The sequence below is a fragment of the Dama dama genome, chromosome 5 (genome assembly GCF_033118175.1).
Source record: "Dama dama isolate Ldn47 chromosome 5, ASM3311817v1, whole genome shotgun sequence".
Lineage (NCBI taxonomy): Eukaryota > Metazoa > Chordata > Mammalia > Artiodactyla > Cervidae > Dama > Dama dama.
Window position 1 is genome coordinate 83,722,963 of NC_083685.1, and position 19,969 is coordinate 83,742,931.

The 19,969-nt window shown below is 43.3% G+C and overlaps 1 protein-coding gene across 1 annotated transcript in view; it reads left to right on the forward strand.

Annotated features, from left to right (window-relative positions):
* Positions 1–19,969, forward strand: part of AATF (apoptosis antagonizing transcription factor) — a 102,477-nt gene that overhangs the window by 75,977 nt on the left and 6,531 nt on the right. Inside the window, exon 11 of the mRNA XM_061142718.1 lies at positions 1,078–1,149. Coding sequence (XP_060998701.1) covers positions 1,078–1,149 — 72 coding nt within the window. The remainder of the gene's footprint in view (positions 1–1,077; positions 1,150–19,969) is intronic.

The window sequence follows — 19,969 nt, forward strand, 5'->3', positions numbered from 1 at the left end:
GAATATGTATGCATTTTTTGTGTGCTTAGTTGGTTTGTTTTCCAAATTTTCTGTAATAGATTTATGCTTTTTTCTATTACTCCTGTAATGGGAAAAAGCTCATCACTATTAATCTTTAAAATTCATTTGTTAAAAGATTGAAATTCGGGAGGCTTGGCTATTTGGTGGTAGAGAATCAAATTATTTGATGTGTGTAAAAATGTTTTTTAAATGGTAAAATATTACATGTATGTTATATCATTTTTGTGTGGATAGTGTTTTGCACCAGAAGAGGTTTTTTTTTTGTTAGAATTTTATAATATGACATGTCCTGCAGCCTCTTCTTTTATAAATAGAAAGGGATACCTTCTTTGAATTCTCTTAGCTATAATAATTTGGTCTGTGTAAGGTCAAATATTTATTCAGCCTTCTTCACCAGAGGATCTCAAACCACTTCATATGAAACTACTTCTTTTTTTCTACTGGTGGGAGATGGAACTGACATAACTTCAGTTTTTATAACACCTTGACTGAAGATGTAGGGAGTGGACTCCTTATGTGCTCAGTTGTATGCCTTAGTTTAAGAAGGGCGAAATGAAAGATCTGGTGAAACTGGTGAATGAAGGTGATTCTGGAAGGCTTTCTGACTCAGGGAACCAGTGCTAGTGAGTGATGAGGTGTTCCATTTGGCTGGTATGCCACTGCCTCTGCTCCTGACTGAAAAATGATTAGGATACATGCAGAGAAGGGGACAGTGGGGTAATCCGGTCCTCACCATCTCTTGTCTGGAGTGATGTTTAAGGCTTCGTGTATTGCTTCAGAGCACAGATGTGTGCCCTTTTTTTGGCCATTATATAATGGAGTTGTGTAGAACTACTGTCATTTACAATGTGCTTTTATCAGACTTTTCCCCTATAGCATTGAGGAAAAAGGGTTTTTATGGTTATGTGTGGCACATGCCTAGAAATTGTTCCCTGTTCCACTCTGGAGCCAGATGTTCTTGTGATCATCTGGAGTTTGTTACCTCATAGCATGTGTTTCTTTTTCTAGGTTAATAATCACTAATGCTGCTGCCTGTTTGTTTCCTACTTTATTTAGGTTTCATGTGCTTAGCAAGCTGCTGAGCTTCATGGCACCTATTGACCATACCACAATGAATGATGATGCCAGGTGAGTAATAGATTAATTATCTGTCTCAAATGGCTTCATGACAGCCCAGTATTGACCTGTTCTAAAGCCTGTGGCCCTCTCTGTTTCTCCTTATCAGTTAACCATTTGTCAGCGACACCATTGCAAGGGTCCTTGTCACATCTCTTCACTCCCATACTGTAAAACCAAAACAAAATTTTTGTAAATCTCAGTGCTGCCTCTGTGTGGCTTTTTTGTTTATGCTGTTTTGTTTTTAACATTAGCCACCTGCTTTGGACATCTGAGCTCTTCTCTAGATAGATGGGTTAAGACAGTGCACACACACTTGCTTCATGTGTTTGGGGTTCTATGTATATATTCTCCTTTTTAAAATGGGTGTAGAGATTGCTCTGGGGATGTGCATTATGTTGTGTTTGTTCAGGGTACTGTTGAGGATTTTGGGGGTTTTTTTTGAGTATTTTTTACAAAAGAAGTACACGCTCACTTTGCAAAATGGAAATGTGTACACAAAAAAATGTATACTCATATAATTCAGAGATAGTTAAAGAATTATCCATTTTTTAAAGAATCATTTCTTCTATATTTATTGGCATTCTACTACAACATAATATTTTTATAATATTACTTATCTAGCCATGTCTTCTATTATTTACATTCATTTTTATCAATATGGACTCATGCTTTCCTATTTTATTCAGTTAGAATCCATTGCTGTCATTATTTATTTTGGTTTAAAATTGTCTCAGATTAATAGAAGTCCCTTCAAGCTGGTTTCATCCTTTTGAGATATCCCCACTTATTCATTGAGTACTTATTACTTTCCACCATAACAAGGTATTCTAGGCTCATCTCACATTTTCCCTTTTCCAATCCTGGAAAATCGTCTTTCTCCAAGGAATGCTAACTGTTTTTAATGGAGTGTGATTTTTAGAAACCAAGTTCTGGGTGCTAAGATGCTCATTGTTCTAGGCATCATTGTTTCTAGGTTCTCTCAGTGTGTGGAGATAGGGTGTGTGTGTGTATACATACATACACATACATATGCACAGGATATTATCACTTCTAACATCTGAGGATATTTCCTTTCAGTCTTCTTTTTTTTTTTTTTCCCTTTTTTTTTTTTTTTTTTTCCTTTCAGTCTTTATGGGTTCCCTTTTAGTATGTTCTTATTTTTCTTTTTATGTAATTAAAATTATATTCTACTCTTGTGATCTTTTTATTTAAATATTTTGCATACTCTGACCATTTAGTTCAGTTCAGTTTAGTCGCTCAGGCGTATCTGACTCTGCGACCCCATGAACCACAGCACGCCAGGGAATTATTCAAAAATTTAAGTGACCACATAATATCTATTTTAGCCATTTACTAATTTTGGAAATTTAAATTGTTTTAAATTATCATTGTTGTAATGCTGTGATAAACATTTTAAAACATAAATCTTTACCAAGTGATATTATTGGTCACAATGTAGGCACATGTGGATTTTGCCAGCTTTATCCCTCAAGCTATACTTAGCCTTTTTATTTGAGAGTATTTAGTTTACTACTAAACTCCATCAGCTTTCCTCCCCTTGAAAAGTAGTAGATATGAAGGTTTAGTTGAACACAATGATGATTAATTGTTTTGTTTGCTTTTGTTCTGAGATTACAAAACAGCTTATGGATGATTCTGAGTGCACTTATACCCACATCTTTGTGACTTCCTATGCTTGCCTGTCAATGCCTATGTCTAGCTGGTTTTGCTTGTTTTGTTTTAGGGTGTTTGTTGTTGTTTGTGTGTTTTTTTTTTTTTTTCATTTATTTCTTGATCTAGTCTGTTTTTAAAAAATAATAGAGTGAAATGCCTGCTTCTGAGATTCTCTGTCAGGATGACATGAAAAAATTGCTTCAACAGGAAAGGAAAATCAGGTTCTTATAAAGGAAAACAAACCCATTCAGGTAACACTATTATTCCAAACATAAAGTGAAAGCTAGTTTAAATATTAGTGGCATCTTTTGAATACAGTACAACTACATCATTTAGGAATGAATTGTCATTCCTAGTTGGGATTTTTCTTGAGTCATCTGATACTCCAGGATACTTTGTTTTCCAGAATCTAATTTATTTACTCATAATTTTTGAGGGCCTACTATATTCTAGATGTAAAGATAACTTGAAGGTGACTTTATTATTAAGGATTATGTTGGGCTTGATATGTAAGAAACAAAACCTGACTGCAGAGGCATAAGCAAACAGGAGTTTGTTTTTCTGACAGAATAATTCTGGAGGAGGCAGGTAATTGCTGGCAGTGTTTTTCCCTCCTCAGCATCTCTTGGTTTTTCCCCTGTGGTCCCAAAGTGGCTGCTGCAGCTTTAGCCATCAAGCATGCATTTCGGGTAGGAAGAAGAGGAAAGGAGTGGTGTCAGCCACATTGATTGATCTTCTTTTATCAGAACAGTAAAAGCTTCTCAGAAAGACCTCTAAAGACTTCTCACATCTCGTTGGCTGGAACTCTGTTACATTGCCACTTCAGTAGAGCCAGGTGAGAGAGGAGGGGACAGGAATGTATTTGCTGGGCAACAGTCATGTGGCATTTGGAGCTTTTAGGAAAAAGAAGCTGCCCCTTGTGGAGGTTGCTAATTATCAGCATTGGTCTCAGCTGGTTTAACCACTGTATAACAGGAGTTAAATAGAGGTCTTAGAGCTGGAAAACCTAGTACACTCCCTCTGCATGGTTTCCTGAGGACACTGAGGCTGACATATAGGCTAATGCTCATGCTCCGTAGTCTGAATAGGCCAGACTAACTACAGGCCAAATAAGTTGGCATTAGCTGTTTCTGCTTCTAATATCAAATCTTCCAGAGCCAGCCAGTAGTGTTACTTTATCTTAGGAGGAAGGCCTATTTTGTCTTTGTTTAGATAATTCCATAAATGGAAATAATCTAGTACTGTACTATTTGGTTTCCCACTTTGTATATAACACAAAGTGTTGAGAAATGGAAAACTTTCTTTTCAGTATCAGTGCATACTACTTTTCCCTAGGTGAATAATTTTGGTTTTGCTAAATTATAGATATGCCTTTTTTTTTTTTTTAATGGTGTCTAGATTTGTTGAAGGTAAGCCTCTGGGAAAATCCAACCCATTTTTACAGTTGTATCTATGGTAGAGTACAACAGAGTTACAGATATGTCATTCTTGGTGCACATGTATGAATAGAGAATATTTAATGATTTTGAGGTAGAGAAAGGCTTTGTAAGCATGACGCCAAGGCCAGAAGCCACAGAGAAAGGTATTGGTAGATCTGACTACATGAATCAATTAAAAAAGATAGCAAAAACAAAGTTATAAGTACATGAAAAGTTATAAAGAAAAAGTTCACAAAAAAAGAAAAAGAAAAAGTTCAGTGTAACATGATTTTACCATGTAATAATGCTGTGTAAAGAGTTTTTACAGATCTCTTTAGACTATCCCAATAAAAATAGTGGGTGAAGCATGTCAACACTCAAATGTAGAAATTATAAAAGAAAAACTGCAAATTGCCAAAAAATACATTGTCAATCTTATTAATCAAAGAAATGCAAATTAAAGTAATGACATTTCATTTTTTCTTATTAAATTGGAAAGCATTAGAAGATTGATAATCCCCCATGTTGATGGTGGAAGCAGACACTTTCATATACTGTTGTTAAGTATGATTGGCAAAATCACTCCGGAGGGGTATTTGGCAACACTTTAAAAAATTTTAAATGTAAATATATATGTTGACCCAGAAAAATCCACTTATAGCAATTAACCTAAGAAAATAGCAAGTTGGCATATATTTTTGTATAGAGTCTTTACTGCAACATTGTTTAAATGGAGAAAAAAATTTTAAAATGCAAATGACCATCAATAGGGAGCTAGTTAAAATGAATCACAGAAAAGAATTCATTGAAGTTATAAGCAACTATTAACATAATGTTTAGTGTAATAAGTAGACTACAAAATACTGTGCTATAATCTTACTTTTGAGTAAATAGACATGTGTGATCAAAAAAGAGTGATGCCTTTAAAAATATGCTATTATGGAAATGTCTCCAGATTATTTTGTTAACTCGGAAAAAAAAGAGGTTTTTGTAATTTCCATTTATGTTTTAAAAGTAAAAATTAAGCAGCTATGTATGTACAAATATGTGAATATATGTGTTACAGAACTTAAATTGATAATATTTAAAATACCTATGGGGAAAGACCTCAGATGAGGAATGGGCAAAGGGAGATGTTCAGTGTTTTATTTTTCATGCTTCTGTTTTGCTTTAATTTCCTGCCATGAGAATGAGACTCAGTAGTTGTGGCCCCCAGGCTCTAGAGCATGGGCTCAGTAGTTGTGGCACATGGACTTAGTTGCTTCGTTGTGTTTGGGATCTTCCTGGACCAGGGATCAAACCCTTGTCATCTGCAGTGGTATGCGGATTCTTGACCACTGTGCTACCAGGGAAGCCCATAACAAGTTTTCTAGCCCTTTTGATAGAGGCCGCTCTACCTGTGGTTCCTACCACACCCAGATCTGGAGAGAGAAGCCCTTCTCTTCTTTAGTTTTTTCTTGGGTCCAGTTTATCGCCTCACACATTTTCCTGAGTTAGATTAATACCCAGTATTAATAAAGAGAGGAGAAGGAGAGAATCCAGGTGCTGTTACTTGGCCTTGAATCCTGCATGTCATTTGTCTACTCTGAGCTCAAAAAATCTGCCCTTGGTGGAACTGAACTGAATTGAGCCCGGAGCATAGCTCTCATTAAGAGAGAGAATGCAGAGAGCTTAAACACAGAGTATTAGAATATTCTTAGTGAAGGAAAATTACTGTCTGTAAAAGGACCTTTACAAAGGTAGTGAGCGGCATCTTTATTTTATTTCGCCTGTGGTGCAGTCTATGTAGTGTTATCTATTTAGGTAATTTCTGCTGATACATATTCTTTTCTCATGCTAGGTGATTTACTCTTCAAGCAGTCTACTTAAAAAAAAAAAAAAGAACTCTTTTAAGGTGTGGAGCAGCCCAGTTTGCTCCTGTATTACCAGATTTCCATTTGGGGGCATCATCTAGGTAAACCTTGCATACTGATTCAAATGACTTTACACGCCCTCAGGTTTCCCTTATTAGTGAAAGTCTCAGGTAACCACTGACACTTCATACTACCCCATTAGGAGGGAAGCAGGAGGTTTCTATTGCAGGCCTGATGAACACCCAAGAAGAGAAACCCCACTTTGCCCCTGTGTCACGCGTCTGCATGCAAGCGAGGAGGTTACCATGAGTCTAAAAATGATCGCTGGCGTTGCTGGACCCTCGGGTGCTCTTGGCTTGGGCAGTGCTGCTCCTGTGTGCCCTTCACACTCACCTTTGTGAGGAGGGCAAAGTAACATGCGATGTTGAAGCGGTGGAGTTAATCCACGGGCTGAGGAGGACAAAGGCCTTGTCACCTTGCTGGCAGAGAATTCCTCTAAATGTAGTGTCGCCACCCCGGGAACAGGCCAGTATGTTACTTGCATGACTTACAGGATTGCTGTTCACCTCACTGACTGTTGAAGTTATTCCACGCTTACCAAGCTTATCAAAGATATTTTAGAACCAGCCTACACTACATGGTGGCAAGCCCTGGAGTGCTGTTAGACCAGAGGGAGGGAGGGCAAAGCGAAAATTCAGGTGACCTTTTATTATGGTTCTAACGAAATGAAGAATTTGTCAGTTGTGGAAATAATCATCTGAGTTTTTGTCAGTGTTTTTGAAAGACCCTCCAAGTCAGACTTTTTTCTTTAATACATTTTTTATTTATTTTGGCTTCACCGAGTGTTAGTTATGGCACGCAAGATCTGGACTATTCCAGCTGAGGCATGCAAACTCTTAGTTGTGGTGTGTGAGAACCAGTTTCCTGCCCACAGGTTGAACCCAGGCCCCCTCCATCAGGAGCGTGGAGTCTTAGCCACTGGACCCGCAGGGAAACCCCCGAGGCAGACTTTTATTTATTTTTTTTTTGGCTGTGCTGGGTCTTCACTTGCTGCTCAGGCTTCCCGCCCCCCCCCCCCCCCCGCCCCGCCCCGCCCCGCCCCTCTGGTAGGGGAGAGCGGGGCTACTCTGTAATTGCAGTGCGCGGACTTTGGGGCTCACAGGTTTCAGCAGTTGCAGCACAGGGCTTCGGTAGTTGCGGCTCCTGGGCTCTACAGCGCAGGCTCAGTAGTTGGGGCCCACAGGCTTAGTTGCTCCATGGCATGTGGGATCTTCCTGGACCAGGGATTGAACCCATGTCTCCTGCATTAGCAGGCAAATTCTTTACCACTGAGCCACCAGGGAAGTCCCCCGAGTTTGTTCTTCTTCATTTGCCATGTTGATGAAGGTCAGACAGTAAAATGCTGATGTGACAAGTAGAAGAAGTAAATTCTGAGTCAGACTCTCTGAGACAGGTCATGATGTGTTCCTCCGAGCTGGCCACGGCCCCAGCTCTGGGCAGGGGGCTCATGGGAACTGCTCGCTCTGTCACTGTGGGTTTTCTTGTCAGCACAGAAGCAGGCCAAGCAGCAGCAGTCAGCTTGGTGTACCCCTAAGAAAACTGGCGTTTTCCTTGCATTTAACTGCAGTTTCAGAGAGCAATTATTAGCTAAATCCAGTTTTGGTACTGTCCATGAAATGGGTTAGGTTCTTGTATTTTCCTAAGAAGCTTTTTTTCTTGTTACAAAAATGATAGCAATCTCAACATTTTGTAGGTACTCCATCCCTTTGCAAAGAACTTAAATTCTCAATAGGAACAGCAAGAACTTTCATTTTGGCCCCCTTTCTCTCCTTCCCAGTCAAAAACCACTTTTCCCCACTCCTTCTAGAAAGCTCCTGGCTTTAGAAAGAACAAGGAGAGAATCCTTTAATGATAACCACTAAGCACCAAATACATTATTGTTTTACATCTGAAGTTTTAGAAACGTACAAATGTGATCCAGCCTTGTAAAGTGCTTTGTCAACATCACTGCCACGTTGTTCTTGAGGTGCCTCCTTATAATAGAATTTGTGCAGGCAATTTATCTTCTTGCGCCATTTTTGTGTGTGGCTCTGCACCCTGAGTATGGGCATATTGTATCCATGGCATTCTTGTCGCCCTAATTGGTAACCCAGAAGTTACTTAGACCATTTTTGATTCCCCATTACCTACTTTACCCCCCCATACACACTTTTTATTAGACATAATGCACTGAATAATGGTGCAATATTTCGATGAAGTTAGCTCAGCGTTTGAGAGCACATTGTCTAATATCCCCAGAAATACCCTCCACAGAGCACTTTTCGTTGCTGAAAACATCTTGCCAGCAAAAATGGTTAAGATACAGATGTTTTCTCTGAGGCTTCTTATCTCCTAAAAAGACACAGGTTGTTCTGACAGGTGAAACAAGCCCACACAAATATGCAACACTGATCTAATCAGAGGGAACGCTTGCACGGGCCCTGCCTCTCCCCAGCGTCATTAAAAGCTCCCATTACTCTTTTATTAGAGGCTCCCTCTCTTCCTTATCAGATTACAGAATGAACATAACTCATGGCAGTGATTTGATCTCTTGTTAAAGAGGATTACAGCTTTGCATTAACTCGGATTGACACAGTTTATAATTCACTTGTTGATATTCGGGTGGGCGGCATCCCATGTTTGACACCCCCCAGCAGGGCCAAGGGGCAAGGACTCTCATATATCATCATTAAAGACAGCATCCAGCCAGGAGCGAGGGGGCCTGAGGCCTTACTTCTCGAGAAAGGACAGAAGGGACATTCTCAAGTTCAAACCTGACACTTGGGCCAGAGTTTTAAAAATGACTGAAAAGAAGGCAGTGCTCTTGTTTCCTCTGTATCTCCTGAATCGCTAGTGTTCAGTCTATACACAGTTCTAGAGAATTTGCATTTTCAAATGGAAGCCCTGGTTGCAAGCAGATTCTAGAGAGAGAGAGAGAAAAGCACATTTTCTAGAAGGAGATTGTATATGCTGAACAGATTAAATCTTTCCTCAAAACAGGATTTCTTGACTATAGTTCTCATTTCTGCAGGCAGATTCCCACCATTTCTTTAAAAGACTGTGAATCTTATTGTTTTTTCCCAAAGAGATGTTTCATGTGCATTAAAGTGAGTGTAGATGTTTCTCTTAAGGAACTATTATTTTTAAGTTTTTGTATTCTATTATTATCGTCTTGTAAAAACATGATATCATATAGATGCTGTGTTAGTCACAATGAAGTAACATGCAGGTAGGCAGGCAACAGCTCATGTTTTTCGCCTGAATTTAGGTGAGTTGTCCCTACACACTGTGAGTGCATTTCCCACAGAGCCTCTGAGCCTCCTGAGCAGCTTGGGTGGCCAGGATGCGCATCATCTCGGTTTTCAAGTGTGTTCATCCTTTGCTCTGATTTATCCACCCTAAGTCTGCCACCCTGTTTCTGATTGGCAGTGAGATGACATAGAATGATAAATTCATATTCCACCTCTTATTACTATTTTTTTTGGTCAAGTGTCGCCGCTTGCAGGATCTTAGTTCCCCGACCAGGGATTGAACCTGGGCCCTGGCAGTGGAAGCCCAGATTCCTAACCACCAGGCCACCAGGGAGCTCCCTCATATTCCACTTATTGAATGTTTACTGTATCTCAGACGCTGTACTAAGCTCTTTACATATATTTTCATCCAGTCCTTATAAGAAACCACTGAAGTGGTTGAAATTATCTATATTCTGTGATAAGAACACCGAGGCATAGAGCAATCAAGTAATTTGCCCAAGATAGCCAAGTTCTGAGTAGAGCTGGTTTCTGCATCTGGGAGTGTGGCTCCTGACCCCTGCCCCTGTTCCCGAGACATCAGAAAGCTTTTAGAAATATGTGACAGCGGTGCTGAAGGGCAGCTTGCTCCTCGCCCCCAACCCCACCACCAGCACACATACGCAGAGCCTTTCTCTTCATTAAAAACTGGTTCAGAGTAAAATGACTTTTTCTTTCTGCCAGTAAAGATGCTTTCTTTTTTAAAAAAAAGTTATTTATTTATTTATGGCACGCTGGGCCTTCCTTGCTGTGTGTGGGCTTCCTCTCTCTGCGGTGCACGGGCTTCTCATGTGGTAGTTTCTCTAGTTGCAGAAGCTGTAACTGTGTAATACAACACAGGCTGTAGGCACGTGGGCTTCAGTAGCTCTGAAGCATATGCTTCAGAGTGCCTGACCAGGGATTGAATCCATGTCCCCTGCAGTGGCAGGTGAATTCCTAACCTCTGGACCACCAGGGAAATCCCTAAAGATGCTTTCTGTATGGGAAGATTTTGCCTGTCAAGCCATTCACATTTTAGTGTAGATCACTGAATTTCCAGGCCTATTCTTATGGTCACCCCATTCTTTAATTACAAAGACCCTAAACCTCATAATTGGCTTTGAAACCTGGTCCAGTGTATTCAGTCCTTTTGCTCTGACAGTTCTCTTTCTTCTGGTTTCAGGTGCCTGTCACCTACTTTCCTTAGAGACTGTATTTTTCCCCTGTATTAAAAACAAGACATGCTTATGGAAGAAAATTTGGAAAATATAGAAAGGACAAAGGAAAATTCATGTTATCTGCCACTGGGAAAATAATATTATTAATATATTAGTTAATACATACATTAATATAGTAATAATATATTATTAATACTTATTATCTTGCAGAACTTTTTGTGTATATATTTTATAAAGATCTATTTGTATGTTTGAATCCTTTTTATTTTTTTTCATTTATTTTTATTAGTTGGAGGCTAATTACTTTGCAATATTGTAGTGGTTTTTGCCATACATTGACATGAATCAGCCGTGGATTTACATGTGTTCCCCACCCCGATCCCCCCTCCCGCCTCCCTCCACATCTCATCCCTCTGGGTCTTCCCAGTGCACCAGCCCTGAGCACTTGTCTCATGCATCCAACCTGGGCTGGTGATCTGTTTCACCCTTGATAGTATACTCGTTTCAATGCTGTTCTCTCAGAACATCCCACCTTTGCCTTCTCTCACAGAATCCCAAAGTCTGTTCTGTACATCTGTGTCTCTTTTTCTGTTTTGCACATAGGGTTATCGTTACCATCTTTTTAAATTCCACATATATGCGTTAGTATACGGTATTGGTCTTTATCTTTCTGGCTTACTTCACTCTGTATAATGGGCTCCAGTTTCATCCATCTCATTAGAACTGTGAATCCCTTCTTTTTAAAAAATTTTATTTATCTGGCTATGCCAGGTCTTAGTTGCAGCATGTGGGATCTAGTTCCCTGACCAGGGGTTGAACCCAGGTCTCCTGCATTGGGGGAGTGGAGCCTTACCCACTGGACCACCAGGGAAGTCCCTGAATCCCTTTTCCCAGTTAACTATTATAAGCATTTTAATGGCATATGTTTTTTAAAGGCATCTTAAATAACCTTATAATATTCTATTATGGAGTATTTATTCTTGGACATTTAGGTTATTTCTGATTGTTTTTATTTCTCTTTAGGGTAATGCTGCAGTGAGCATATTCATATAGAAACCCATGTTCTAAGGTTTGCTTGTATCTTTAGAATAGCTTCTGAAGAGTAGCAGGGTAATTTCTGGACCAAAGGCATAAACGTTTAAAAAATTTTTAATTGAAGGATAGTTTATTTTCAGTTTTCTGGTGTATAGTAAAATGATTCATCCATATTTTCTAATGGTTCATAATGGGTTGTACTAATTTCTGTCCCCAGTACCCTCCTCCTGAGGTTCATGTCATTCACAACTTTGCCGATATGAGAGTTCACTGCAGTGACACTTCACTGAGGCCCTACATGGCACTAGGCACTGGGCTAAGTATCTAATGTTTATTTTCTCATTTAATAATAACCTTGAAGAGTATGTATGTTTATTAATCATTTATATTTCTGTTTTTAATCCTTTGTCCATTTTTTCCCTTTGGGTTTAATTTTTCTCTGCAGTTTTTATGAATTCTGTATGTGATGATTATATACCATATTTCCTATTTTTGTAGATTTCTCCCTTTTTGCTTACCTGTTGGTATTAATGACTTTTATTGGTCGTATATAAATTTTACTTTTTATGCGATCCAACACCTAAGTTCTTTGTGGTGTTTTTCATTGCTTTTATGCCTTGGCATGGGCTCCTCAGGTGGCTTAGTGATAAAGAACCTGCCTGCCAATGCAGGAGACGTGGGTTTGATCCCTGGGTCAGGAAGTCCCCTGGAGAAGGAAATAGCAACCCACACACAGTACTCTTGCCTTTAAAATCCCATGGACCGAGGAGCCTGGTAGGCTACAGCCCATGGAGTCACAAGGAGTCGGACATGACTGAGCCACTTCACTTCACTTCACTTCCAGTATTCTTGCCTGGGAAATCCCTTGGACAAGAGTAGCCCGCTGGGCTACAGCCCATAGGGTCGCAAAGAGTCCAACACGACTGAAGCGACTGAGTTCACACATACTTGCTTAGGCCTTCCTCTAGGACCGGCTGTTAGCTATTTGTCTGATTTCTTTTCTTATTTTTCATCTGCTTGGACGTTATTGTCATATATTGTCCAGTGGTCTCTACACTCCACTCCTGCTGCTTCTTTGTGAGCCCAGAATTTTTTTTTTTTTTTCCTACTTCCTGGTGTTTCACTTTCACTATGACACCGACAGCCTCTTAACCACAGTCTGGTCTAATTATTTCTGTGTGTCTTTGCCAGATTACACCTTCCTGAAATGTCACTTAGAACATACCATTCCTGGTAGCCTACCGAATAAAATCTGAACCTGCCCCCAAGGCCTGCAGTGACTTTGCCCTGCCCCCTTTCTCTGCTTGTCGCCTGGGTCGGTGTGCACCCTCTTGTGCTGTCCTGCTGGCCCGCAAGGTCCTGGGACCCCCTCCCTCCTCGGAGTACCTCCTCACCCCACCTCACGTCCCCTGTCCCACCTCTGTCCTGTCCTGCTGCAGGGTCCATGGTCCTTGGTCCACACCGGCCTTTCCAGAGGGACTTGGCGGATTCTCCACCACCCGCTGAGTGGGAGCTTTTTCGTCCTCAAACCCCTAGTTTATTTGTTTCTCTCTAGTAGTACTTAATATACTTCACAAAAGCATTTATTAGGGTTTTTTTTTTCTTGCTAAGAATGCTTAATTTATAAGTCAAAATTGTATGCATAAGTTTACTATCATCCCATGTTTGGTATTATCAAGGTTTTATGCTCATACATTTGGATTAATATATTTTGATGCCAATTGAATGCTGCCTTACTTACTATAAGGGCTTCCCTGATAGCTCAGTTGGTAAAGAATCCACCTGCAGTGTAGGAGACCCCAGTTCAATTCCTGGGTCGTGAAGATCCACTGGAGAAAGGATAGGCTACCCACTCCAGTATTCTTGGGCTTCCCTTGTGGCTCAGCTGGTAAAGAATCCGCCTACAATGCAGGAGACCTGGGTTCAACCCCTGGGTTGGGGAAATCCCTTGGAGAAGGGAAAGGCTACCCACTCCAGTATTCTGGCCTGGAGAATTCCATGGACTGTATAGTCCATGGGGTCGCAAAGAATCGGACACCACTTAGCGACTTTCACTTTTCACTTAGTTACTGTATGGCATTTCTGTAGCCCAAGTTTTATTTGTAAAACAAGCCAGGTCTTTTCCCAGTTGATGTCAGCCTTCCTTAGGCTAGAGAGCTGACTCCAGATCCTTGACCACCTGTTCTGCCCCAGCTCACAGGCAGGATCACAATGTGACCTTGAAGAAATCTTCTCTTTGGACTTCTGTTGTTGTTCAGTCGTGTCCGACTCTTTGCGACCTCATGGACTGCAGTACACCCAGGCTTCCCTGTCCTTCACCGTCTCCTGGAGCTTTGTAAAGTGAAAATAGTCCTTCTTGCTCATTAGATTCTTTTTTAAAAAACATTTATGTATTTTTTTATTTTATCGTTTATTTTTAGGTATGCTGGGTATTTGTTCCTACACTCGGACTTTCTCTAGTTGTGATGTGCAGGCTTCCTGTTGCAGTGGCTTCTCTTGTGGAGCTCGGGCTCTAAAGTGTGAGCTCTGTAATTGCGGCACATGGGCTTAGTTGCTCCACAGCATGTGAAATCTTCCTGGACCAGGGATCGAACCCCTGTCCCCTGCATTGGCAAGCAGGTTCTTAACCACTAGACCACTAGGGAAGTCCTCATTAGAGAATGAAGTGTTCTTTGTAATTTTTTGTTTCTGAAAGGACTGTTTTGATGATACCTGTACAAATAGTTAAACAAAATTTATGTTTTCATACATGTACATACTATGTCATTGTCCCTTTGCCTGCAAGGCAGACATACCCATTTTTGTGTACACCTGAGAAGAATTGGCTATAGGCCTCCTGTCTGAAATGCCTTGAAAGGCCTTCAGCTTATGAGTCTGTTGCTTGTAAGTAATTTGCTGGTAAGATTATTTTTGCAAACAGTCCTGTAAGATAGATGAACAAACTTTTTTGCCTCTTTTACTGAGATTGCTCCATATTATCTAACTCTTAACTCTAATATAAAGATCTTCATTGACCCCCATAAACCCATCATAGGTAAGCTGAAAATACAGTAAACCTGCTGACATCACAGCTGACCCTTGCCCACCTTAGAGATGCCCAAGACACTTCAGTAGCCTACAGTTAGGCAGAGTCATCCAACGCAAAGGCCTGTTTCATAATAAAGTGACGTGTCGATCATATCACTAATCGAATACTGTACTGCAGGTGGACGGCAGAAGGGCTCTCTGGGCACAGAGTGCTGTGTGTCGCTTGTCCACTGTCACCATCACAAGGGGGCCCCCCACTTTGCCAGGCCAGGAAGAGAGAGGTTACAGTTCAGAATTCGAAGTACAGCTTCTACTAAATGCACGTTGCATTCACACTGTTGTCAAGTTGAAAGATCTTTGAGTCGAGCATCTTTTTCTTTTTAATGACTGTGCGGGCTCCTCCTCACGGCGGCTCCTCTTGCCGCGGAGCGTGGGCTCCGGACGAGCAGGCTGCGTGTGCAGCATGTAGGCTTGGTAGCTGCAGCTCCCGGGCCCTGGAGCACAGGCTCAGCAGTTGTGGCACACGGGTGGAGCTGCTCCAGAGCCTGGTCTCCCCAGGCCAGGGGTCGAACCCCCGTGTCCCCTGCACTGGTAGGTGGCCTCTCCACCACGGAGCCTCCAGGGAAGCCCTGGTCAAGCACTGGGGACCGTCCTCACTTCGCTCTGTTCCCCCAGCACCCCCTGCCCCCGGCCAGTTCACCAGCAGGGCGGGCCCTGATCCTCTGCGGGCTTTGTCTCCACACAAGAACGTTGCGCCGCCCAAGGGCCAGCTCCAAGCTTTGTTCTTTGCTCTTGGCCAAGCTGGAAAAGCCCAGAAATACAGAGTCCAGCCCTGGGACTTCATTCTTTACCTCGAGAGTTTTGGAGGTCGTTTTACTTAGGCTGAGCCTTGGGAAAAGGTCACAAGTCTACACCACAGACGTGTGTCTATGAAGGTCTTCTCCTGCCCATCTTGGCTGTGATAACCATACTGGGTGTGGTTTCTGGTGGCCCTTCTACAAATTACTAGTTACCATGGAAACAGAGTGTGTGGACAGGGCCCTAGGTTGATCAATTCTCATTGTAGGTCAGGTTTTTTTTTTTTTTTTTTTTTTTTTGGACTACTCTCAGGATTTTGTTTGATTTAAGAAGAAAACCAGAATGGCTCCTGTATGTGCATTAACAAGGCGTAATAGTCCCCGGTTTCCTTTTGTTATTTTTAGTGTTGGTTTTAAGTGTCAAGCCAAAAAAAGGATATTTAGATAAAGGGCATAGCCTGAGTGTACTTTCAGTTCCAGGTGCTGGGGAGCAGGCATCTGTAATGGGAAGCTATTACTAACTACCCTGGAAATGAGGTCTTGAATGAGCCATAACCACACCTTGTGTTTTATCCATTGTCTCCCTCTGGGGAGCAGAACACTTTATAAACATTAACTCTTTTACCCTCTGGGCACCTCCACTTAAAAGGTAAATAAGACTGAAGGCTCTTTCCTCTCCAATACAGATGAGGAAACATCAGTCGGGAGAGGGAGATTACTGGCTGGAGGCAGGGGAGGCATTTGCAGCCCAGGGTGTCGGGCATGTCGTCCCCCGCCCCCGCAGTGGACCCCAACACCATGGTGGCCTCTGACACCCAGGAGCTGCCCCGCAAGCTTCCCCTTCCTGCCTCTCGGAGGCTGGTGGGGGTTGGGCCCTTTGTCCTGTGTGGAATGTGAAATGCAGCAAAGAGGACCAATTGTTCCTCACTGCTTTGTGCTCCTTTATAAGAAAGAAGAAATCAATACACATTTTCTCCTGCACGCACTTGGCAGCGCTCAGCCTCCCTGTCCGCCTCTCCATCCTGCAGGGGAGGCACAGCCGTGCAACACAGCGGGCTCCCCAGCTTCCAGGGGCAGAAACGCAAACTACTTATTTTGCACAGAGCAGTCAGGCTTTTAAAAACCAGCCCTGTAACCAGCTGGGGTCATCAGACTGCTGACTTCAGTGACTGGCTGGTGAACCCAGGCGCTTGCATGGGGAGGTGGCCCCAGGGCAGACACCTAGAAGCTCCGGACCCCTGGGCACTCCCCCTGGGGAAGGTTTCCCTGGCAGGTGGCTAGGAGAAACCTTTTTCCAAATTTCTCCCTTGATACACCGGAGAGAGGGGCAAGTTCTTTGAAGGAAGACATTAAAAACTAAACAAGATTGACAGATGGAGGGCATCAGTTTGCATTTTGTCATTTACTGTAAATTGTCCAAACAAGACCCTTCAAGTAGGGATCTTATAGAGCTGAGACAGGTATCTTGTAGATTTTACTTTTTAATTAGAAAATGTGGTGTTGATCCCTATAACTTTGTAGCTTCCTGCCATTAAACAGTGAAGTGTGGGACATGACTAACAAAGGTAGTTTGTTTTTTAAAAATTTTTTGAAGTATAGTTGATTTGCAGTGTTTGAGGTATACAGCAAAGTGATTCAGGTGTGTGTGTGTATGAAAAGACACATTTATCTCTTTTTCGTATTCATTTCCACCGTAGGTTATTGTAAGACACTGAATATAGTTCCCTGTGTACACAGTAGGTCCTTGCCGTTTGCCTGCTTTGTATATACTGGTGTGTGTCTGTTAATCCCAAACTCCTAGCTTCTCCTCCCACCCCTTCCCCCTCTGGTAAGGATAAGTTTGTTCTCTACCTTTATGGGTCTATTTCTGTTTTGTAAACAGGCCCCTCTGTATCGTATGTTCAGATTCCACATGTAGATACTGTGTGCCGTTTAACAAAGGTCGTTTAGGGGCAGAGCAGCCTCGTGGGGCCTGGTGAGGTCCGCAGTCAGGTCCCTGGGTGCAGTGCTCCCTTCACACCCAGGAGCTCGCTGGGGCTGCGAGTGTGGATGGTTTACCAGGGAAAGGGAGGGGGGCCGTGAACGGGACCCAAGGAAGGGCGGTGGGGGGAAGGGAAAAGGAGGGCAGAGCGGGAGCAGACACGGAGGGTTTCCCCCTGGGCGGGCGGGCGGCTCCTGCCCCCAGGACCCTGTGGGACCTTTGTGTCCTGCGGGCTGACCTGAACCTGGGGCTCCGTGTCCCCAGCTGCTTTTATGTTCGGATAAAAAAAGTCGCTGCTTTTATGTTCCAATCAGGACTAGGTTTTTTTGGTCAAGTCAGTCCTTCAGATTAGCACCGGCAGTAATGGAATGCCTTGCTGAAACTCCGGGTTGACCACAGACATCTTCGCTTATTCCTGTGTGTTTTGACCCCCTCGGAGTAGCTGTGAGAAGGATCTGAGAAAAGGATCACACACCGCCCCCCACCCAGGCCCTGGGTCCTCAGGGCAGCGGTCTTGATAGGGATACAAATGTAACTCAGTGTCAGCCTCCCCTTCCTGCAGCTGGAGGAGGTGATTCACATCCAAGCAGTGAAGCATCCCGTGGCTTTTAACAGGCGCTGTCAGAGGGGCTGCAGTTTGAACGAGGAGCTTCATCTTCCTGAAGCCAGCAGTCACAACGCCGTAAACACAACACCGGCCAACTCTATTGCCAGGGTCGCGGGGGCCTGACGTTAATATTAAACATCTCCAGCAAGGCAGAGCGCTCCCCAGCCCAGACACAGAATCAAAGTAAATAAAAATAAAGAGAAAACCCCACTAAAAGCAGTGAGATGATTTGTCGTCCTTCCTCTGTGAGGCCATTTGTCTTCTCTCGCATCAAATCTGTTATAAAACAGTCAAACTGTGAAAGTGGAAATCATCCCAGGAATATGGAATATTAAAGCACAGGAGAGGAGGCGACATCCCTTTTGTTGAGCGGTCCTTCCTCACCCTCCAGCCCCACCTCTTCTTTTTAGCAAGTCCCACCAAGGTAAATTATATTTCTATAAAAGAATTTGAAAGACTTGAAACTAGCGGTAGAATGATGGAAGTTTGAAGTGTTTTGCTTCCTTGTTTAAGGGGAGTGAATTTGTAACTGACATGAGAACAAGGAGGGAACACGGGTGGGGAGAAAGCCCCGCAGACTCACCCCTGGCATCCTTTCACCCATCCTTCCTCCTTCAGTTCCTTTGTCTGGGACCTGAACCTGTGTCTTTGAACATTTATAAATCTCGAGTCCGATCTTTAGGAGACAGGCCAGAGGTCACATGTCACCATCTGTAATTTAAAGCTGTGGGGCTAAAAGCATTTGCAGAGGTTTGAAGGACCCAGTTCTGACCTGACCAAAGGAGCGAATTGGAACAGACCTTCCAGAGTCTCCTTCAAGCACTGGGGAGGATGGTGAGGAGAGCAGAGGTGACGGGTAATTTACGGCCAGTGTGCTGGAGCCGCGCTAGTTGCCTGGTCCAGAGAAGTGCGTCGTGTGCTGCCACCTCCCGGCAGGTCTGGGCAGCTGCGGTGAGCTGTCCTGTAGCTTTATGGAGCGTTCAGCCTGGTTCTGAAGGGAGGTTTGCCCTGTGTCCAGTTGTAGGTAATTGGTGAGAGGTAAGGGTATTCTCTGAGTTACTGTTACTCTGCTCACTTGACCCTGTTAAGAAGCAGCCCTCGGTAAGAGAAGGTTGCTTTTTCCCTCTTTTCACCTTTCTTGGCTTTTTCTGTGTATTGTTTTTTGGCATGCAGTTGTGCTGGCATTTCAGGGGAGAAGCCACTCTGTTGCTGGGGATGCTGGGAGGAGAGGGAGGGCGTTAAGTGCTGACCTATTGACTTTACCCAGGAACTCTTGAGTTTTCTACTCTGGTGATCTTTTTACATCACCCTGAGTGGTACCCTCCTTACAAGATGCACTTCTGTGCCTTCACTGGCATTGCCTTCCTCACTGTCCAGGCTTCCTGACAGACAAAGTCTCGGCTGGGGGCTCTGCCCCACCCCGATCCACCGCTGTGTGAGCACACGGCCCCCCACCCCCGATCCCACCACTGCGTGCACACAGCCCCCCACCCCCGATCCCACCGCTGCGTGCACACAGCCCCGCACCCCCGATCCCACCACTGCGTGCACACAGCCCCCAACCCCCGATCCCACCGCTGTGTGCGCACATGGCCCCTGGGGCCCGGGGCAGCCACCTGCTGTCTGAATCCACACAGTTCCCCCTCTTAGGCCATAGAACCAGTTCTCAGACATCTTTCTCTCACCTGCAAAGTCTCTGATACAGAGTAGAATGGATTTGGGTGAGAGGAAGCAGGAGGAATGAAAGATACAGGAAGGTGCCATCTTGTCTGTAGTGTCTGGGGAACAGACCCTAGCAGCTGCGTTAGGAGGACCCCTTGGTTTGAGGCCAAGTGACCATTGGCAAGACAGCTTTTTTCAGTTGGCATGTGGAATGCCCTGGGCCTGCCTGCAGGCAGAACAGAGAGACTGGAAGCTCCGTGAGGGCAGGAAAGGACGTGCTGAAGACAGA